This window comes from Sturnus vulgaris, chromosome 8 (assembly GCF_052056855.1).
Source record: "Sturnus vulgaris isolate bStuVul1 chromosome 8, bStuVul1.hap1, whole genome shotgun sequence".
Classification (NCBI taxonomy): Eukaryota; Metazoa; Chordata; class Aves; order Passeriformes; family Sturnidae; genus Sturnus; species Sturnus vulgaris.
Window position 1 is genome coordinate 1,021,973 of NC_142250.1, and position 24,030 is coordinate 1,046,002.

General features: G+C 40.4%; 1 protein-coding gene across 3 annotated transcripts in view; it reads right to left on the minus strand.

The window, feature by feature from the left end:
* The window catches only part of CTNNA3 (catenin alpha 3), a 369,305-nt gene that overhangs the window by 96,048 nt on the left and 249,227 nt on the right, over positions 1 to 24,030 (minus strand). For all 3 annotated transcript variants that reach the window (XM_014883316.2, XM_088168652.1, XM_088168651.1), the window contains exon 11: positions 12,145 to 12,301. In XM_014883316.2, the coding sequence (XP_014738802.1) occupies positions 12,145 to 12,301 (157 nt within the window). The remainder of the gene's footprint in view (positions 1 to 12,144; positions 12,302 to 24,030) is intronic.

Consider the following 24,030-nt stretch of genomic DNA (forward strand, 5'->3'; position numbering starts at 1 on the left):
GGATCTGCTCACAAACGTGGGGACTCACCAACAGTCCCCATTTCCTCTTCCATAGCAACTCCTACTTCAACTAACCTGCTTTATAAACCCAGCTTTGCTAAACTGCTCCAAAAAGTAGCTAATACTGTGTTAGGTATGAATAATGAAGTGCTTCCAGACAGATCCAAGAAGCCATGAAGTATCAGCACACATCCTCCTACTCTGACAATGCTTTTTAGGTATTTAAATTTCAGTCAATGCAGGATACTAGAAAAACATTAACCTGTTAATGCCAAATTAAGGTTAATTGACTGTGTTTTTTCACTTTTTAAGTGGGAGGCTGGCAAATGAGCAGTAACAGTCAAAATGAAGCTGCTGAGGACTGGGGCAGGAGAGATGGGGAATCACTGCAAGGATACTGGGATTCACTTGGTGTGAATACAATACAGCCACAGCTGTGAGCAGCAGGACAGACTAGACCTGCACATCCCTTCCAACCACAATGGCTTGGGGATTCTGTGATGGAGAGGGAAGAACAGTAAGAAGTGCCTGCCAAGAAGAGCATGGGCAGACCAGGCTCCCCAGATGACTGGAACACACCTTTTACACACTGACATACAACTGTTCAGAACATTTGTCACCCACTGGCAGCCTTAATTCAGGCTTCTCTTTTGAGCTTGTTATCTCAGACCTAATCATTACTTTTCACTCTTCAGTTTAGCTACTGAATAATGGAGAATTATTTAACTTACAAAATCCTGTCACATTTTCTGTTAGTATGTGGCAGCCAGCTCAAAAAATACACAGGATAACCATTTTCTTTATACTCAGTCCAGGCCTGTTCCCTTCATTTCCACCACACTGTACAGTCACAGCTTTCATTATTCTCCTCAGATCATTCCCTCTCAAAAAATACAGGAGACAGTTTCCCTTTCTGTCACTTTTAAAAACCTCAGGTAAAAATTCTGAGAGGCTTCTTCCAGGAGAGGAACTACAGAAGGTGAGAGACTTTTCCTGGCAATTTGCTCCTTTATTTATTCACTGCTGTTAGTTTTGATCAGTCTGCTAAAACTGTCTGGGGGAGAATTCTCAACTACAGGAGAACATTCTCCTTCAGCATGCAAGCAGAGGACTGTGTCACAAAAAATGCTCCCCAAGCCTTGGCTTGGTCTTTTGTGCCTCACCTGCCTGCCCTGTTTCAATGCAGAGTTGCTTAAACACCCAATTAATTAAAGCAGATAGAAGCTACAAAAAAATGTAGAAAAAAGTTCAGCACTATGAAAGTTGAGATACAATTTTCCATATCATTTACTCTGCTAAAAGAGAAGAACTGAAGTTTGTACTTTTATTGCCCTAGGTAAAATATGAGCTAGCTCTAAACAAGGCATAAATAAATTTGTTTTCTGCCCTCTACGGCTGGGAAATGGAAAATTTATTGTTGCTTTCTAAATTCTGCATTCAGAATCCAAATCTAGCTAAAATATTGCCTAACTTCATGAAAATATCTCTTAAAAACCCAGAAAGGCCTTGATAAATCATATATCTTTAAGTCTAAAATGGCAAAAGCAATGTTCTCTGAGTAAGGGATTATTAGAAAGAATTAGTTTATGCCAGGAATTACAGTGATACTTATCACACTGGAAATGAAAAGTCTTTGGAACAGGGAAATAACTAGTCAGATTACAGAGAAACAGTTCACAGCACCTATCTCACAAATCAATGCATAGCTGATAACCTAGTTCATAATTTCAGTGCAGATGCTACAGAATGAAGAGCTAGCAATCTTCCCAGTTTGGACCAAACAGTGTAAGAGAAGAAATTGGCAATTACAAGGGAATATTCAATGCCTGTCTTTGCATCAGCTAGAAAATTTGGGCAATTTGTCACCTTCAAAAGATTTCATTTCCTCGGGTGAGGGGAAGGAGAATTAACAAACATGATAATATATCATCTATTTCCTTCTGCAATATAAGGGGTGTAAAATTGGAGGGCTTTGTGCTACCTGTTTCACAGTGTGTGCAACAAAGCAGCCTATGATGTTAAATGGTGACTATTTCCTTGGTCTATAAAATATTGTTAAAGGATAATAGCCATCTGCCACTCTTAGGTAATTGCTCAGATGAAAATACTGACTTTATGATAATACTCTCTTGTTACAGCTTTGTACCTGCTATAGTAAGCATGTGATCAACACCTAATAATACTTCTTGACACAACAACCAATGCACAGGGGCAAGTGTTAACAGAAAACATGTCACTCACAAGAGACAACTGGGCTAGGAAACTCCCAAGTCTCCCTACAAAAGATAACTTTTAAGGTGTGACCAACTTGCCAGCTTTCCTGGTGAATACTCCTTTGCAAATTGCTTTTTTGCTGTTGAAAAGTTCCCTCTGACTTGCAGAGAAAGCTGCCTCTTCATTAGATCAGTTCTCCCACTGAAGTCTAAGCTGGTACCATTTTTGCTCTTGGTGGAGGACAGGTGCTGCCAGTTTGTTTTCAATTTTTTTCAGTTTCAGAGTTTGAGAGGTGTGTTTGCTTTTAGGCTTTATTACACTGCCATCCACCAAATCTGTGGGACCAAATCTGAGACATCTGCTGAATTTATGAGCAACAGAAGTCAAGGCATAAGTCAGACTTCATGCACCCCACAAACTCAATTAGCACTCTGATTTCACATTTGCTTTTTTCTGCCCAAAGTGCTAAGGGTTCCCAGCTTTGTAGCAAACAAGCACATGTGGAGGTCCCAAAGGTAGGCTGCCTTTGGATTATCAAGAAAACCTCCTTGGGACACTACTGCTTGATAACAGGTCCACAAGAGGGGACCTTCAGGGAACACATCACATTCAACAATCAGCTTTTGCTCATCTTGTGCACATATGCAAGTCTGTTTTCTCATGCTCCATTTTGAAATGACAGATTTGACATGCTGCTTCCAGCAATAAAAGCACACTTCAGTTTCAGAACTACAACACAAGAGGAACCTGCTGTCCCAGATAAAGATTTTGTATCTTATCCTTGAAACAGAGTCCCACATTCTGCACCACAGTAGCACTGTCACCTTCAACTCTTCATGCCATTGACCAAAATCTTCCCTTACCATTTGGTTGTGCTTACTTTCACATCAGGTCTAGGGATCTTGTCTATGTTTCCAGTAGGCCTCATTAAAAAAAGCAAGCAAATCAGTTCCTACAAAGCTGCACAAAACCATTAAAAGCTACTGCTGCAGTTGGAAAGCCATTAGCAAGCAGCCTGTTAGGAAATAAACACACGAAAAATTAATCCAAATCTGCATCAAACCCATGTGTTTTAGAACATCCTTCAAAGGCTGCCAAATCTCAGCTCAGCCAAATCCCATACAAAATGAATTCCAAATGCATCAGCCCTCAAAACTTCCGAGGAACATGCCAGTAGTTTGCAAAGCTTGTGATGAGAAATGAATCTCACAGCTAACAAAGTCTCAGCACCAACTTACTGAAATTCAGTAAGAACAGAGCAGGAATTCAGTATGAAATTTCAGTTTCTGAATGGAAACCTCAAGCCACTGAAATGCCAAGTCCACTGAGCCTGTGACACCTGGTCATATCTGTGGCTAGGACATGGCACACCTAACCAAGCAGTCCCTAAGAAACATTCCAGGGCCTAACAAATACAACACTATGAAAATGTTTGCCCTGCAGTCTATGCCACGAGTGCTGCAAGAGCAATTGGCAATTCAGTCAGTGTATCAGGACTGGAAGCTACTTCTGAGGCAAGGATACAGCATATGGATATCCAAGGGAGACAGACAATGCAAGATTCTCAATTAAAACAAAACAGATACCGTGACATCAACAAATCTCCAGGAAGACATTCCTCTCAAGAAAACTGAAAATTACTTGCTGAGCTATCCATTGTGACATGCAGCCTATCAAGGTCTACTTCAGAGAGTAAGAAAAATCCATTATTGTGGTGGTAACTTTGGAGGTGGCTGGGAGCAATCAGGGCAATCAGAGAGCTGTATGTACTATTTCTGCTGGCCAACTGGTATAAACTGCTGTGTGAAAGAGAACAGAGGTGAGAATACCATATAATGAAGAAGAGTCCAAGTAGCTCTGTAGAGTAGAAAGCTGTGTACCACAAACTGGAGGTACCAGTGAAGAGTGAGTTAAGCACTGCAGCTGAGAACTGTACACTAGATTTCCAAAAATCTTTCAAATGCTGTTCCCAGAGAGCTGAGATGGCACAGGATAAATGACAGATTTACTGGTGTTACTTCTTACAAAAGACAAAACAAGGGGCAGAAACAAGCAGACAGTCTGCCCAACTCTGTAAGCCAGCATCTCCACAGGGACTGGCTCTGAAATACTGCAATTCAGTGCTTTCAAAAGTAATATGAAAGGAGACTACTGAAGTCATAAAGGAGGGAATTTTCTTGTCTTTTCTCATTGCAGGCAGTCAAAGCTGACAACAAAGAACTGAAGATGGTATCACAGCACCAAGTGATCAGTCAATTAAGCAAACCAGTTCATGAACTCAATGTGTAGTGAAAAAACCCCCTAAGCCTATACAAAATACTGACCTATACACAGGTTACTACAGTTGAGCACAGAAATTCCTGAAGTCAATTAAGAAAACACTAGAAGCACACTAGCTCAACAGAAATTAAAGGCAAATAATGCTGTGATTTCCCAAAGAATACCTGAGAGTGAAGATAAATCTAAGATGCTGCAAGTAGTTCTTGTCCTTACCTCCATTTAGAAACACGTATTTTAATAAGCAGCACAATTTAACCTCCTACTCTTCCATGAGATACATCCCTACATTGCTGAAATGACAGCTGCTGAAATGTCACTGAACAAAGTCTAAAAAAAAGAGGAGGGGAAAGTAGAGGGTTGTCCCAGTGAGGGCAAAGCCATATGATGGTTTTGACACAATTTCCAGGTGGGTCGTTAATGGCTAAGAGCTGCACCAGCAAAAACAAACTTGGCATGCTCAGTGACACACGGATCCAGCTCTTAAGTCTTGATAAAAAAATGGGAAATTTCAAGGCCATTTTCCTACAAGCCAGGTGAGAACAATGAAGAGGGAGCTTCACCACTTTAAATTCAGCCAATTCATATTTATCCTGAAGCACATTACAGTCGGGCTGAACAAACCTGATATAAAAGTTATTGAAACCCACAGTGCAATTTACCTTCCTATTGGAACTGTAATTAAGTGCACACATACCTACCTAGATCCTTATGTTTATTCTCCTACAAAAAGCAAGGCATGGTATTTTGCTACTGCAGGTACCAGAAGGCCAGCATGAAAACATCAAATTTAATCTTAAGTCTCTGAATAGCATCTTGTGGATTTGAGTTTTTCCCCCCCACCATCTCCATAGCTATGCTAAGGGCCAACATGTAATTGGCAATTTTTGTGGTATTTTCATCTGTAAACATGCTACATGGACTGAAAAAGTGGTAATAAACTGGACCAGAACTTTAAACCATTGATGGAAAACAAATTTTATCAAGAGAGATAAGCAAGACAGAAATCTAAGTCATTGCATTACTCCTTCCCAAGTATTTACAGTGCATTTTTCAGTGACTTCAAGTGCCCAGATCGCCATCTTAATGACTACAGCTATGCAAAGTGATGTGAAACTGAGCCTGGTCAAAATCCAAAACGGAATGCTATTCATACTTCTGTGCTCACACCTGGCCTTATCATACACACAAGTGCTACTCATCAAGTGCTGGGTTTTTAACATAAAAAATGTAGGAATGTGACAAAGTTAAAAAAAGGGTAATCTTGGCTCTACAAACCAGCCCCATGAGGGAGACTCTTAGCTCTGACTCTCAGAGTCCAGACTAAGAGCATTTCAGGAGCCACAAAGAAAAATCACTGCATTATTACATGATCCAATCTGATCAGCCCAGGTTACAGCCAACACTTTGTATGTGACTTGAGCAGAACCAGGTATTCTGACAAAAAACAAGTGACCAGGAAAGCAGTGGAAGCACAGAGCTGCAGTAACCTCAGATGGCCACCTTCCATAATACAGCTCAGTGTAGCTGCTCAGCACAATGAACACTAACACACATCCCTGAATCGCTGAATAAAACCTCAACACAATAAAGTGCATCCACAAAAACCAGGCAGAGATATCATACACAAGTGGCTCCCTTACATTAGCAGACAAAGCATTAAAGTTTTATAGCCTTACCCGCATGTACTGGCATCTTCCAGAAGGCTTTTTTGTTTGGTTTTAATGAGGAAAGGAGGAAGGACACTAGAAGTTTTGGAGCAAAGTTCAAAGGAAAGAAATTAGAAGATTTTTGTGGTGGGAGAGGAAGGAAATATGAAATTTTCAATTTAAATGCACATTACTAAAGAACCAAGCAAATTTAGTACTAAAGTGAGGAGCATCTCTTGTAAAATGGTATCTAAACTTCAAAATGCTGCAACACTGGATACAACCTTTTAGAACTTTTAACCTGAATTACAGCAGCTGGCATTAAATAAATTTCTAAGCACACCTAAAGCTCCCAATGGAATATGAGAAGAATTAGAAAGGATGAAGAGGCTTTTCCAGAGTAACTACCACTGTAGTTTAAACACAGTTTGATGTGTGACCAGCAGTGGGAACCATCACAGATCCTAAAAGAAGCAAGAGCACTGGTTAGCAGACACAATGAACAAAGGAAAATGTGCTAACCACCTCTGCTGCTCTGCACCCTCCTCTCTCAAAACATCACAAATTAAAGTTAAATTAAGCTATTTTTAGCTGGAAGTTTGCTGGTTTTGTTGCAAACAAGGAAAGGGGTTTTTATACTAAAACCCCAGAGCTTTCTCCTCCCTTCAACTGTAACAAAAAGATATTCACACACCCCCTTCATATCTTGGCTTGTTTCCATGCTGCCTGCCTCCTACGGCAACTATAAATTATTCTTTCAGATTATCTGGGGTTCTTGGAAAAAAAAAAGCCCAACACTGGGTAGACTATGACACAGTCATGGATATGATGCCATTAACAGGACAGGCAGCATGGAGAAAGTTATTTCTTTTAAAAATACCTTTATACAGAATGTGACACTGGATAATGAACAGTTCAACAGCACAGCAACTACCAGAGGGCAGAGATAAGGAAGGCTGTGTGATATCCAGAGAATATTATAAAACCTGGGAGAGTACTTGCATATAATTGCATTTAGGGATGTGAAAAGGCAGAGGAACTAAACAGACATAAGTTGCTTTTTTTAAATGACTGATACAAAGTAATTTTGAAGAAATAGAGAAAAGGTCTGCCTCTATTGTACAAAATTGGATAATGCTACAGATCTGCTACATATTTGGAAAAAACCTACCTACCAACAGGAAATACATCAGACTGGAAGATCAAAGGGAAAATTAATAACATTTTATACTAATCTTATCTCAGCAAGCGTTTTCAGTATTTAGGAGAGAATGACTGCATCACCCAGAACAAGCAGTCACACTCTCCCAAAACGAGCCTCTCTGTCCCCTGAGTCCCAAAGAAAAACAAGGGAGACTAAGCTTAGGCAATTTATTCAGCTGGAGATGGAGGAAAAAAATGCTCAAACGTTGTAAAAAATGTAAAAAAAAAAGGTAAAAAAAATTGATTGTAAAAAAAAATAAAATCACCTATTTAGGAACTACTTTTCTTAAAGTTCTGATTCATAACTAACACTGGTTTGATCCTAATGCAGACAATTACATGACAAGCCTGTACTGTGTAACTTGGGTCTCTTAAGGATGATAAAATGTGCTAAGACTGACAACTGCTCAGTGCATCAATGGCATCCAAGCCCAGGGGAATACAAGCACAGAACTGCACAAGCTTCATTCACCTTTTTTTGTCACCAATCACTAACAGGTATTAACATAACACCTACAAAGAACACCAACAATATACACATGAACAGAGCTGGGACACACAAGTCCACCTCATGTAGCTCTTCCAAAGAATGCAACAAAAACCAAAAATAACCCTTAAAGCCTGCAACAGCTTGAGGAGGAACATTACCAAACAAACCGATTTCTGTGCAATCCAGCCAGGAATTAGCACAACAAACCAAGAGGTTTGTCAGGATCTTTTCTAAAAGTGTCCAGCTGGCTTAGTACTAACAGAAATAATGAAGCACTGGGTCCCTATTCCCCAAAAAATCCTCCAAAAAATATCTTATGGAAACACAATTACATGAATCTACTCTTAATTGGTGTGATTGAGATGTACTTCATTCTTCTCTCAGTGATGTAACTAGGAGAAGGGATTTGCCAAGCAGCCACTTTGACATTTTACTGCAGTATATTAATACTAGTTAAGTGTTGCATTGCTTCAGCTTTGTTGTTCAATCACAGCCCAGACCAAATTACAGCCAAGATTTGGACCACAAATAACTGAAGAAATTTCAAATAAAGTTTCTGTTGCATTCTTTGGAAGAATCACAAGTCCTGAGAATCTCGTGTATATAAACACACTTCAGGTCTTAACTATATGGTCCTTCAAAATCTTGAGGCAATTCTGTGACTAAGAGATTCAAATCTTTTCTTACTGGTTTTCTAACACATGATAAAACTGAAATATTTAATAATTGCAATTAGCCTGTCATTGCAATTACATACCACCATCAGGCACAGAAAACACACATAAAAAGGAAGGAAATACTGACATTTCAGATTTTCCACCTACACCCACTAGGTTTACTAAGGCAATTTTGAATAAAAGAGTATTAAAATAACACAGAAGAATTAGGAAATGAGCCCCAAACTCTGCATCAGTCTAACTGCATGAGGGAGAAAACACAAGAGTCAGCTTACAAGAGCAGAGAGCTGAGGATTAAACCTCAGATTCACCAACATGAATGCAATTACAAGCATAATAAAACTGCTTTCCTGGAAATTCATGCATCAAATGCAACAGCACATTTTAATTTATGAGTCTGTAGACTTCATATCATCATGATAAATGGATGACAGTAATTTTTTAACTTAATGTCAGCGGGTTGTAAAGATTAACACCTGCATTGTTCCTTGCATAAATTAACTATCCAAAACCGATAGGCTGAGACTCATTCTCTGTTCTTACAAGGTGTAACAGAGCTATGAACAGCAGTATCACCATTTATAATGTCTCATAATTACAGTGACTTTTTTTTTTTTACACAAGTCATTAACTCTTGCATTCCTTTATAAAGAACAGACTTCCACTTCAACTATTTGCAATCAGACCTCTTTCACTTGTAGAGACCTGATTTTATCTTTTTTGTTCTGCAGTGCTGCTTTCCTTCGAATACAGTACCATAAACAAATCACAAGGATAAAACACAATTGAAACAAAAAATCAAATTTCCAGCAGATGCACAAATCTGAAAAGCAAAGACCACACTAAGAAAAAGAACAGCATTTTGTTTATTCTTAGATGACATTTACAAGAATGTAAAAAAACAAACAAAACAAAACCCAAAACAATAAAAAAAGAAACCAAAGAAGAAACAACCAACCTTCCAAAGGCTCACAGTTCTCCTTCCCTGAGTGCCAGTGGGACAGGAAGGATTGTCAGAAATAACTGACCTCTCAGTCAGTCAGAGAAGAAATGGAAAATGAACTTTAAGGTAGGCAACTCTCTCGAATGATGCAGAGTTCTGGATCACCAGAAGCACTAGGGAAGGCGTGTTTATTGTATTTCCTAAGAAATATCCTCTAACTCTGCATGCCATTCTGACACTGCAGGGTTCAGCACTTCCCTCAGCACCTGCAAACTCCAACTCCAACTCACATGAGAGGAGATGATGTGCCAGCACAGCACAGAATCTGTTTGGAAAGAAATCTGGTATTTTAAAAGATATTTCTCACCCAGAATGCCCATGCTGGCATGAGATGTACAATACTAATTTCTGTAGAAAAAACCAGGACCATTAAACAGTGGTTCTGGAATTCCCTTCTAACACGATGCAAAACCCTGAATGCACTTTATCTTTCCTAACTACTGAGTGATTTCCAAGAAAGGGCAGATATCATCTTCTATTAAACTTCTAACCTTTCTATTTAGACAGAGCAGTATGTGAATGTTTTAATTCCTCAGAACACAGCAATGCTGCTAATACCCTGTGGAGTAAACCAAGAGTGGATTGCCCTGTTCCTTACAATTACTCCCTAGTAATTACTTCTTTGTATGTGAACTAGAAAATAAAACCTTCCCAAAGCCAAAAGGTGACATTGCTATAGAGAAACATCTTCTCAACAGAGCACTTAAGGACAAGCATGACACTTGAAGTTTAAACAAATTAAATGAACAGGTGCCAAAGGGCTCTATCACAGCTTACAAAGATGTTCTACACACACTGGAAAGCAAATATCTCAATATTTACCTGTCTTGGACCTCATGGCACATAGGCCTACACAACAGTGCTACCTGAATTAGCTCCTGCTTTTACTTACTGTTCAATATTGTCCATCATCCAACTGTGTTCAACCAAAGAATGGAAATACATCAAAAAGCCAGGAGTCTTCTCTGAAATGAGCAGCTGCCCAATGACAGATTTTTCTTTTACACAATTATTATTGGAATGCTTAATTTTATTCTTCAAGTGCAAGAAATTTTGGGAAAAAACTTGAAATGTGCCATCTCAATGAATCATAGCTGTATAGATAAAAAGAATCATTTGGCTCAATGAATTTGACAGAAAACTTTTAGCCTACTATAAACTCTGAGTTATGAAGAGATTCACGTATTTTATTCATTAGCAATTCACTTATTTCACCTCTTTATTAGCAGTTTTAGTAATACCTGCATAAATTTCAAGAAATTTCAGAAACAGGGAAGATTTGCACCATAAGCAAGAGGCAGGTTCATGAAGCCCTTCCATCAAAGTCTAACTTACACAGGGAGAAAATGATTCTCAGGTTCTGCTTCTCTGTACTGAGATACACCCAGGAGAGTAACTATGAGTAACTAAGCCACACTCTTTGCACCTAAGTCACCTGCAGGTACACGAGCTGACCCTGTAAAGCAAAAACTGCCCCACCTGAGAAAAGCCTGTAGCCACATGGGCCTGCAGAGCCATCTCTGCTCGTGCTGCCTGCACTGTAATACCACACCCTGAGCTAAGGGACAAACACCACTCAGCTGCTGGCACTGCCGATAGCAAACCAGCTTTAGAGCAATCAATACCCAAACTCTGCCCCCGTTCAGGCAAGAGTCTGCTCTCGTGTTGAATGAGCAAAGCATAACTCAGGAATAGGAACCCAGCTGTGACTCCACTGACAAGGGCTGAAACCACTGAGCTCTGCAGAACTACTCACGTTTCCTACTGCTGCATAAACCAAGCTGTCCTAGCTAATGGAACTAAGCCCAAAGAGAAATGGGCAAGCACAGGGCCCTGTGCACTGACCACACAGACACACAGAAATTAAACCTCACTTAAGGCAGATGAGACAAACCTTTCCTTCCTTTCCAGGTCATGCTACTTTAAGAGAAATTGAAAAAGTAGAATTACACAAATTTGCACGTGCTTCACCATACAAAGATTTCTGAACTGTGCATCTCAAAGAGTATTTTAGCAGGAGCAAAACAAGAAGAGGCACTGTGCAGCTGAAGTGCTTCTGTTAAATAGTTTTCCTCAGTGAGGGCAGAACCTTACTTCAGAACTGGCATCTTTAAACTGCCAACAGTGAAGACAGCCTTTTCTTCCTCCTTTTTAAATACTTAAGACTCTCACTGCTTCAGTAAATACACTTTACTACCCAAGGTCTCTTCAATGAAGAGATCTGTAAAAGTACATTTTGTGTGACAAATATCAGTGACACTGAAGATTCCAGAAATTCTACTGTGCATTCCACAGTAACTGGAACACAGGGCATCACAAGAACCTCTGGTTTAAGGTATATGCACTTCCTTTTCTCAGAGACTTCTCACAGCTGCAGAGAGGATTTGAAATTGTAGAGGGAAAGGAAGCTGTGGGGATGGATAAATGTACCCCTATGCCACCCACCTGGGACTTCTGCCCAGCTCTACACCATACACAACATGAGTATCCACTGGGTGGGGACATCTGAAATAGCAGTAGTGATTTCACAGATAATTATACATCCTCATCTTTCACTGGTTTCCTACTGAAAAGGGATGAAAAATTTTCAAAGCATACAAAAGAACAATTAGATTCTGAAAGTCATCATACCTGATACAGCAAGGAAATCATCAATACTGGTTATGTCATCCACAGCTTCAGTAAGAACACGGATGTGATTCTCCCACGTACTCCTATACATCTCCATGTTGCTTTTCACAACCTGACTTTTTGGTCTGGCAGCAAGAGCTAAAGCAGCATTAATAACCTGTACCAAAAACAGACAAAACCAACTCATTATTTCTTCAGAAATCAAATCTTATGCTTAACATAGCAAAGCAGCATTCCTATTCTCCAAACAAAAGCTTTGCTCAGCTTTTGGTTCTGGTCTCAAGCAGAAATACCAGTCAGATGTTGCTTAGGCCAACTTCCATTTCAGCTTTGTAAATTAAAAAGCTGATGGAAGAGGACAGCAAATCCCACATTTTGGTTTTAGTTGGAAAAAAAAAAAATTAAAAAAAAAAATCACACTCTTCCAGTTTGCAAGATGCCAAGTACAAGGAGGTTTTTACTCACACACACTTACAAGAACAGCAAACATCAGTTCTGAGTTTAAGCTCTATTAGCATCCATGCTGGTGCAGTAACAAGAATTCTACCTTGCCCATTTTGGCCAGCTGGGTTCCTGACTCCCTAGCACACATTTGTTATAGTACAGGAAAAGAGCAGAAGCTCTGATACTGCCATCAAACAGGCACCATGAAGTAGTGGGGGACATTTTTAAGAGAAGTGGTATGCAAGTTGTAATTAATTCTTCCAATTCTAACTCTAAACATTTGCAAATGTTGGAAAGCAGGTTTCAAGCAGTCAGCACATGTATTTCTGTCCAAATCATACATTTTGTTAGGATGCACAGCACACCCAAAATCTCAATTAAGTGCCTATCCCCCATCTCTGTATGGTTCCATAGAAGGCATTGCCTCCAGTTTCTCTATTTCAGTAGCAATACCCAAGATACAGAACCTCCCACATGCAGTGCAATATATAAAAAACCGTTTTTGTTTGGCTCTTCAGTAGCTTTCCCAACACTTTTAAAAGTAAGAAATTCGCAGGAGTTGAGGCTTTAACTGTTTTCATTCCTATTACACTTGATCCAATTTCACAGGATCAATTTTCTAAGCCAGGAGCTCAAAATTTCACCTCAATAATTCTTAGGTCACATTGGTCTTGTTTTGATTCATCACACTAACTAGTTTAGGTTTTAAAATGTGTCCATCAAGACAAATACTGAACAGGTAATTTCTAACTTTTCTATTTAAGCCCCTAATTAGATACTAACTGAAAGTCAAACTCTATTCTGGTTGAATACAATAAAATCTTCTTCTTACTGCATTTTCTTCTTCGTTTTGGCAGATTTACCAGGTTGGCTCTGCCAAAAGTAACAATGACTCTGTGCAAAAAGCTGTTTCAGTATCAGAACCAGCATCTTTTATCTCACCAAAGATAAAAAGAACCAACTTTTGTCTCACTACACACTATAAAGAGCTGAACTGCTTGGGAAGATGACCAAAACTGTTAGAGAATGTAGCCAAGTTTATCAGGTGGGTGCACTGAGAAATCCTGATGACTCCAGCTGTCTCTGGAAATGAAGCCTGCAGTAACTCCAGCCCAGGCAGGCGGGCACTGCTCTGACAGGCAGGAGCTGACACAAACAGCACAAGAGGCTCTTCACAGCCATGAGTGGCAGAAGGATCGGAGGGAGGAGCTGACGAGGGATGGCAGAGATGCAATTCCACACCAAGGTCAGTCAAGCTGTGCAACAAGTTGCCCAAACCATTTGTGCAGTCTCTACCCTTGGACTTTCAACACCTGACCAGTGAGTTTAGAGAACAGTCAGAGCTCAGTTAGAAACTGAGCACTGAAACAAAGAGCTGTGAGCAAAAGGCTGCAGACATCCTAAGGTCCCTTCCAACCTGAAGTACTGTTGTTCTGAAATGCAGAAATTACAGAGTCATTCTATGATAAATACTGACATCAGTTCCTTCTGGGGCAAGAGTGACACTTCCCAGGGTAATCTAGGAAAGGTAACAGAAATATAAACAATGCAACAACACCATGACAGGATTTACTAGGTCACTACTAGGACACAATAGTTCTATTAAAGAAACCACAGAAACATGCTGGCATTCCACTATTTTTGCTCTTTTAACACAAAATCGTGGAGAACTTATTTCTATCAAGCTGTGCCTTGTATTTCTCCTAACACAGTAGGGGGCCTTAAGTACACAGATATACCCAAGCTCTACAAAAAAAGAGTAACTATATACTAAGAAAAAAAACCCAACTATAACAGTAGAAAGGTGCAAGGATATGTGACACTGCTGCTTTGGCATCTGGCCTGTAAAATGATTGCAGGAGCACAGATATGAAAAACCAGTAACAATTTAAAAGCTTTGAAAGCTGAATATCTTGTATACATCATAAAACACATTTCAGCCAATATAAATAAATAAAATTGAGGTCATGTTGGTAACAGCTCTAGACAATACAAACACACTCTACCCAAGGGCTAAGCGCATTCCAAGAGTAAATAAATTACTGGCTATATTTGTTTATAAAACTGACTTGAATTGCTTTGTAAATTCAAAAGGTAAACTCTAAACCCCACTGCAGCTGAAAGAAGTTGCAGAGTAAAGGGAAATTGTTTAATCATTATCTCAAAAGCGACACATCAAGACAAAACAAGACTGGACTTGCACAGGACACTTTCATCCATTTCTGAACATAGGAGAATTTCCATCCACAGCCCACTCCTCACATCCCAGAAAATGCTGCCTTGCAGCATTAAGTAGGCCTAATAGTTCTGAGGAGATACGTGGACAGGTGGTACATCACCATAAAGTTTCACATGGTGTTCAAGATTAAGACACCTACTGCTTCAGAAAGAGACTCAAAAATCCAACAAGAAACAATGACACAATAAAAACTCAGCAACTCCTAAAATCCTAAATACAGTTATGAAAACAATTAAGACATATCATGATCCAAGATAAAATTTCAAAGTCCTATTTGCAATCTCTACTTTGGCAGAACCAGTATTTCAAGAAGTTACTAAGATTCTTCCTCCTTTGCCACAATTTAAAAAGCAGGAAAGGGGGATCTCACTCCAGGCACACTGTTTAACAGTGAACATACTTGACTATGTTTGGTATTAAGTTGGGAAAGTTATATATGACTTGACTTGTTCTGAGAATATGAGGTAACTTGAAGCTCTGCAAAAAACTTTAGTGGACAAGAGTTAAATTATCTCACCTTAATCTAGCAAAAGCCTTCTTGATCCCAACAATTAAGTAAAGATTAAACTTTTACTTGGTTATTAGAAGCTACTGGTCAAGAAAGTTGTGACTAAATTAACAGCACACAAGTGAAGCAATCCCTCGAGAACAAACAGAACTATGGGCAAGGGGTAACCCAGCAATTCTACAAATATTGATCTGATACACCAGGCAAGAAATCAGACCAAATTCTGCCTGGCTTTGTCTCCTGGTGTGTGGGCAGTGGCTGCCACTGATACACAGAAATACATCATTATTACATCAGGATACGTTTCTGTATTTGATTAAAACAAAATTGTGTCATTTCACTCAAAAGCAAACCTTCCAACACAGTCCTGCCCTGCTGAGAGGAACGAAACAGAACCAAACCCACACACACCAAGCAGTTCTCTAAAGCTCCTCCTACCCCGTACATATCTCTTTTGGGCTTCACTGAGGGACTACAGCACTATGAATCAATCTAGAACCCTTCTACAGGAAAGTTATCTTTAACAAAATAAGTATTTCTATTATCTTAGCTTAAAATGTCACAAGAGCACAAAGGAGCTGACAATGCAGTTAAATATTCAGTACTTACATTTGGGTGGCAGAATAGGCTGAAGTTACACACTGATTCTTAAATGCATCCAAGAGCACTTTCCTTCCAGAACTTACCCACATGACCTCAGAAGTGAGCACACAGCAGATCCCAAAATACCTTGGGCTTTTTTTGCAGGTTGGATTTCAGGTGTCTTATTTTCATGGAACTGTAATTTCAGTTATTTTCACTTTCTTTATTTTGTACTACTGAAACTCGAGTAAGGAGAATAAACATTTCTGTTTCTGCCTTCCTGAATCCAGTGTCTGTAAGTGACCCAGGGAATGTTTTGGATAGGATATTCAAAGGTATGGGAGTGGATTGTAGAAATTTCCTATCTTATTTCAAGAACCAAAAGTGCATTTTTTGACTCCACTAAAAAAAAGTGTCCCTCCAACTGTATTTTTTTGTATTAGCTATACACCTATTATGCAGAATCTCACCTGGGATCCAGCAAATTGTAACACTGGGCAATCACTTTAAATAATTTTAGCTACAGTTTGAATGTTCTAAGTAAACAATTACTTTCTTGTAGCCACAGTTTGTATACATGGGGGACAATTAGATTCTGCTCAGAAAGCCCCAGAACACTTCACCCAAGTTTATCAAGCCTTGAGCAATGCATTCTCAAAATGTTGATTTCAAGGTAACCATTTTCTTAAAATGGAAAGCTAAAATAAACCTCAAGACTTACTGATACATAGAAGAGGAAAAAAATATTCTGAATTCTGCTTATAATGGTTTTGAGTATAAAATAACAGAAACCATAGTGGAAATCCTATCTTCAGCAGTGCTCCATCCAGACCTAGAGCTCAGCTACCTGCAGTTCACTACAAACATATTTAACTTTGTGTTCCAAGTCTCTTCATGCAGCAAAGCCTTCTAGAGATGTAAACCTTTTCTACATTTTCTTAGGCTGTGTAAATGCTCTATGACAGCACACCAGCAGTACCACTACATGGAGATAAAGCTTCTTCCCACTGGGGATAGCTGTGTCTGCTGATCCATCTGGGACAAGCCATGCAGCCACCAGCACACATCACACTCCCACAGAGATGGTACAGCCTCCCAGCACATGCAGGCACAAAGGAAACTCTCCAGGGAATTATACAGTCTGAGGACTACATCTCAAAAGGTGTTCAACATAAAAAGCCCCTGCGTCTAAATACAACACCCATAATTATCAACCAAATTAGCTGCATACTAAAGTTACAATATAAAACTGATGCTTATGCCATTAACCTTCTGTTTATTGGATTTTATGTCCAAGTACATCTTTAGTCCTATTTATAATGTAATGCATATAAAACAGGAAAGTCCTTATGGACTATTCATTCATGTATCAAACTTTAGGGAGATGCAATAAAACTGTAATGGAACAGGAACAACTGCAGTGGAACTCCACTACACTTACAGTCCTTGAATATTTGGTAAGATGAACACACATATGGATTACATTTATAAACTGGGGGGAAAGGACAGCAGTAAAGCTCAACATGCTCAACAACTATTCCATCACGTACATTTTTAAGTACATTATACAAAATGCCTACCAAAACAGCAACAAGAAAATACAAACACCCTACTAAATTAGTATTAATTAGTTCATCATTCCCTCTTAGGACTTGTAACAAAACCATCACCATTACAAATGCCAATGCCCTTCACCTCCTGTAACCTCTATAAGCTTTGCTATAGCCTGAGCTGAAGCCAACAGCAAGCTTTCAACTTCACACAGAAACAAGCTACTGAATAGACAGCACAGAAAGCCTTGGAAGAGTTACAGATACAGGGACATGGAGGCTGAAAATCTGTAATGTGCCTCCAGAAAGAACTATTTCTAGGTAGAAATAGGCTGGTGAAGAAGTGGGGCTCTCAGGCATCCTCCAGCATATTCTGTGTCACTCACACCGTCAGACAAACTGCAATTTTTCACCCGTTTCTTCCACAGGCAAGGATGCAAGCAGCAGCAAACACCAGGATGCCCCTTCTGGTCCTGGAGGTTTCTGCTGCCCTCCTGAGGCCTCAAGCCCATGCTCCTGCCCCCACTGCAGGCTTCAAGGGCCTTGCTAAGGCTTTCCTCTTTCCTTGCCACAGCCTCCAAACACCCGGACCTTCCTGGGCTGCTCCTCCCCCTCAGTCCAACACAACACAACTGTGAACAGACAAATAAGCCAACAGCCCATGCACACCAGATTCTTCCTCTGGCAGGATTAGTGCCAGAACAACACTCAGGTGATGTGCTTGTCCTCATTTACAGCAGGACCAGCAATGGAAAGAATCTGCTTGCACTAAGTAAGGACATTCAACACTTGTGGTTTAACCCCACCAGCAATTAAACACCACACTTGAAGCCATGCATGCAAAGAAAGGAAAACAAGGCATCCCCACCCTGGAACCCCCAGGAAAACAGGGCTCCATCACTGGTTTTACACACAAAGTCACGTGTGCTTGTTCTGATGTTCTTACAGCCATGTGGTCAGAACACTCCCTATGTACATCCTCCTGCTGTCAGAGGTCAACAGAGCAAATGCTCCTGTGCAGGACAACAACCACCATCCTGCTAGCCAGGCCTCATTTCAATTCCTGGGGATCAGAAGCTACACAGGATAACAGTTCAACATTCGGGGAAGTTTCTGAAAGGGACAGTTAAAATCCAGAGTAAGGTTATGGCATCCTGGCCAAACATACTGTCCACATCTTTTCCTGCTAGGATGCCAATACCAGCACGTGTGGGAAATAAAACATGAAAACTGACAAAGGTTTTCATAGAGCTCTTAACAAATCCAAAATTACCTACAAGTACACATCAAGTTGCCTGTGTAGTCTACAAAATCCAAAGAATAGTTCTGAAAGCACTACAATCCCATGATACACATAATGGCATGACTATCTGAAAACTGAAATTTAATTCCCATCAATTCTTCATGTAAAGATATACTGGGGGAAATGAGCTTGGTAAATAACACTTGAAATTACTCTGTTTGCAATAGTAGCAAAAGCTTTATGACGTAAAACAAACCTTTCTAACTCAGAATAGCAAATTAAGACTGCCTCCATGTCAACAATAATGCACAATCATCTAAGAGACACAGGAAAGGAAAAACTGCTGCTGTACTTGCTTTTACTTTCAAATCTGCTGTAACATTTCCTAATTAATTAGGAATTTAGTAAAGCAGGCAAATTGTGAGATACTTTTGCAAATATTAATGCAAAATGGAATACAGAAAATCCCCTTGCAGATCATGTTACCTCTCTTTGCCACACTGTAGTTTGAACTCAGAAATCATGAGAACACGGGAGGGATAGTCATCCATTGCCTTGAATTTGATTCTACTGCTGTAAAACCATTCAAAAGCTTTTCTTAAAATCCTGGAAGTTCAGAGATGTGAATGAACCAACATTTGTAAGATTTGCCCTTTCACCCCTCTCCAGGTCAGATACTCCACAGACTGATGGAATGGCAGGGGCAGGAAGGGACTGCTGGAGGTCAGTCTGGGCCAACTCCCTGGCCAGGCAGGACCACCCAGAGCCAGCTGTTCAACACCACATCCACACGATTCCTTTAATATCCCCCCTCAGAGCTGTGCCTGATTTCCCCAAATCACTGAAGTCTGACCCAGCACAAAGGGCAAGGGAACAGAGTGCAGGGAGTTAAAAGAAACTGTAGTGCCTTTGCTTTCCAAGCCCCTGCAGAAGGCAGCAGCAATCCCCAGAAAGCTTGTTCCACAGCTGCAGCTCATGGGACATACAGGAACACGGACCATGAGCCCATCCTGTCACCAGTGCAGCTCCACCAGGCTCTGTGTACCTCATCCACTTCCCTAAGTGCTTCCATCTGCTCTTCATCGACATCCCCAGGTGACTGCAGGGTGCTGAGCAGCCACAAGAATCCCCAGCACACTGCCAGTATTCCAGCGGGAAAACATCTCCAGGTTAGGTGCAAAGCTGGTAACAGAGATGCACAACAGCCCACAACAAAGTCATGTCAGATGGATCCACAATCAGTGATTCCTGCACCTTGCTTCAACAAGAGCAGTGAATTCCCTTGTCAGCCTCTGCTATTTACAACTCTCCATTACTGCATGCTACAGCCATCTACATTTTTGGTTCTTTATTGCTGTCCATCCCTCTCTTCCAAAAATCAAGTAAAACTCCATCTCTTAACACTGGTATTATTTTGCTACCTTGTACTACTCTAAGCTTTCCTACCCTCCTCCCCAGGCTCACTAGGCTTTTTACCACAAGAAGTCTCTAATAATGGTACTTTATTGTCATGCTTCCCCTTCCTAGCATTTTGCTGTAGGACTGTCACTAACAAAATGTAGCATCTCAAACTAACTTATTTTTTTTCTCTTAACTTCATCCTTTTTTTCTGAATTTATATCTTTCCAGGAAAAATACTTTCAAGTTTTGAAAGCAAAGGGAAAACCAAATTGTTTATAAAACATTTATAGCATTTTGGTGCAATATGAATGCTTAGCAAATGCCCTCCAGCAACTGTAAAAAACTCACTCAGTCTCACATCTATGTCCACTGACCACAGGTGAGGCAAGAAGAGGATAAAACAGGACAGCTTCTGGATTGCTACAGAAGCTGAGGCTACTCAGGGTTTGTATTTTTGTTTGATATTACAAAGTGAGAACTTGTTGAGAATTCTATTCTAACAGAACAGATGCTGGAAGATGAAAGACTGAAAACCCCAAGGCATTTTGTAGTTAATTATTCTCTCTCCAAGTACTATCATAAAAGAGCCAAGCAATCACAGCCAGCATGAGACTTTCAGGGGAACTTAAGGGTAACAGTGGGGGGAGGTTCACCCCTCCAAACTGTTTATTAGAGAAGCTCAAGCCAAAGTAAACATCCAAGTCTATTTGTACTGAAGCATGAAGTACTGTGCCTTCCAACACATTTTGGTGTTCCACAGCTTTAGGATTCACAGTATCCCAGTAAGCTTGCTATGATGTTTTAAAAATGACAAACCTCAATTTCTGTAAACTGAGCAAGCTAAGCGAATACCAGTGTCAGTACCTTATGCTAGGGGATATAAGAAAGATTTTTCCTTGTCCCACTTTCAGTCCCTGTCATAGAGCCAGACAGCTGGTTGTGTAGAGAGGTCCCTTTAGTGCAGACTGCCCTTCACATGAACGCTGCAGTGCTCCGATGGTACAGAGCACCATCCATGCAAACAGGCTCACACAGCCTTGTGCCAACTGAGGCCTGCACTAGCAGCTTCCTCCACACGAGTCTGCTGGTAACCTCTAACAGCAGCTCTCCACCAATCCTGGACACTGCCTTCTGTCACCAAAGCTGTGCCACTGCCAGATCAAGCTGGCATCAGGCCATGAGTGTGCAGTGCCACCAAAAGCAGCGGCTGCCCCTCTCCCAGACTGCCCTCCCTCCTTCTCTTGAGGCAGGAACAGCCTTGCTCAGGCATCCACACAAACTACACTGGGCCGCTGACCTGAAGGAAAACAACCTTCTTGCTTCCCCGGTGGACTCACAGCAGCCTCCTGCTCCACACTGCTGAGCAGCAGCGACTGCTACTGCTGCTCATGAGGGAAGGGACAGAAATGAGGGCTTGGGAACAGGGAGGGAGGGAAGTCTCCAGCAGCACTGATGCTGTAAGCCAGACCAACAGGTTGTGGGACCAGGATGTATGAGAAGGAACTAAGCATAGGAGTCTCAAGAAGTCTACCATAGATACCAAGGTTAATGGCAAAACCCACATCTTCAGCAGCATTGTCTGCATGCAACAGCATGAAAACCTACACGAAAGCCATCACTTCACAAGAGTAACCTTCCTTTCAGAAATAGTATTACTAAGGCACAATACATACTTTGAATTAAATTCTTAGATATCATCTCCATCCTTTCAGTGGAGAAGTCCAATACTGCTGGATACTAAAATCTGTTTTCTGTCTTTTAAAGCAGATGGTAGAGAACTCACTGATTTACCATGTTCTCCCCCATTACTTCTGCCCCGTGTTTGAAGGAAATTGTATTAACCCAGATAAAAGGAGATGCCACACAGATGGTTCAAGCAAGAAGATGAAACTGTGGTTATTAAAGTGATGTTGGCAAAGAGTCTTTATGAGGCTAAGAAAAAAAAAATCTTCAGTGTCCCCTACTATTTAATGTGCCAGAGCAAGTAACAAAATGGATGATTTTCTCTCATGAAGGAGTAAATTTACAGGAAATGTGAATTGCTGACTTCCAAAATCCACAGCATCATAAAATACGTATTTAAACTCCAATACCTGGAAAATGTAACACATCAAAAGATCCTGCCCACTGATTAGCTATCAAGTCTCATTTTTGAGAACAAGAATTTTCATGTTTGTTATTACCTACTTCCTAGAAAATTACACAGAAGGAAATAATATCCATTTGCTTGTATCAACAAAAAAGGGCTAGACAATTTAAGTGTAAATCCACACATAGCTCAAAGAAGAGCTAAATTCCTCTATTCATTTTTGTAACAGAAAAAACACAGATGTGATGTTTCATTTTGAGAAAAAAATAGGACATTCCCGTGAAAGCTTGATCAAAACCTATAAAGCATTACAAAGACACAATCATTTTCTAAGAAAGCAAGCAGAGAGCACACAAGCCCTGCTAGGGAAGCTGCTCAATGAAGATTTTTGTGTGTGTGGGGTGCAGTGCTGTCACTGCTGGGCTGCTGAAGGCTTCCATGACACTTTGCACCGAACTGGAGGTCATCACTGTACTTGGAAGAGCAGAGCATACAAGTGCCTACTGGACTGGAATGGAGATGCTTTGCCTGGATACCTTCTGCAGACACACACTCCCCCCAAAACCCCTCAATCCCTCAGCTCTCAGTTCTGTGGTGTTTCTGAATTTTTTGATAAACACAGACCATTTCACATGATCCTCATGTGATGGGCTTAACACTGTCTGCCAGCACGACAGCAAAGAAAGCATCACTCCAACAGCGCTGAAATTATTAAAATTCCAAGAAAGGAAGGCTGCAGGGGCTGGTTTCTTGCAAGGCTCGGTGGTTTTTGCCCTTCTCACTGCAGGTGAACACATGTCAATAGAGAAACAGCTCTATAATACCAAAATACAGCAGTCAGCTCCAGACTGTCATGTTGGCATTGAAGAAACAGATGAATTATGCTGGACAAGTCAAACACAAAATGCTCAAGACAGCTGCCAGATCAGTATTTCAATGGCCTGTAACTATGACGTGTACAAATACATTCCTGCTCATCAGCTCAGCATCTTGCTTACCCCAGTACCTCTCTCCATGCTACCTCAACCACCACAGTGATTTATTTATAAAAAAATCACCTTTATTTACTTGTTTATCACATATCAGGCAGTATTAAAAACTACTAGCAGCATATTAACTCCTAAGCAGCAGGAGAAGATGGCATTCAAAATTGCAGCTGAATCCTTCACAACTGTGCCAAGTGTTACACAGAATTGCTTCTCACCTCAGTTTATAACCAGATGGTTTCTATCTATCTCTCAATACTTCAGATAAAAACTGAGCTCACCAAAATACTAAGATCCAAGGTTCTGCCTATCTCAGTTCTTACATCTCTGCTTTAAAATATCTAGTGAAATATTCCATGGGACCAAATGACTTTCAAAAACTTCTTTATCATCATCTGAAGATTAAGCTAAACCATGAACATTCGTGTGTTTTCCTTGCATTTTCCCTCCTGTCATGATGTTACCAGAGCTGTGGAGGGTAATTACTGGAACTAGCAGCAAGCTCCAGTGAGAACTCCCCTTCTAAGGAAGAGAGCCTAAAATTCACTATTTCAGATATAGTTCTTCTAAAATATAAAACTTCCCTGCTCCTTACAACTCTCAAGGGATCTTTATGCTAACAAAAAGGCTCCAGGAAGAGCCCTCTGGCATACTGAAGATCATCTTGCTCTGGCCTTACCATGACTCACCTCTGATCTCCACTCTGACACAACTGTTCTAGCTTGAGGCTCAAGGCCATTCTTCTCAAAAGCAGCAGCTCAGGATTTGAAAGCTGATTAGACCATAAACATGTAAAAACCTAGGAAGACTTAAGCTAGAGAAATCATATTCTCATCTGCTAATC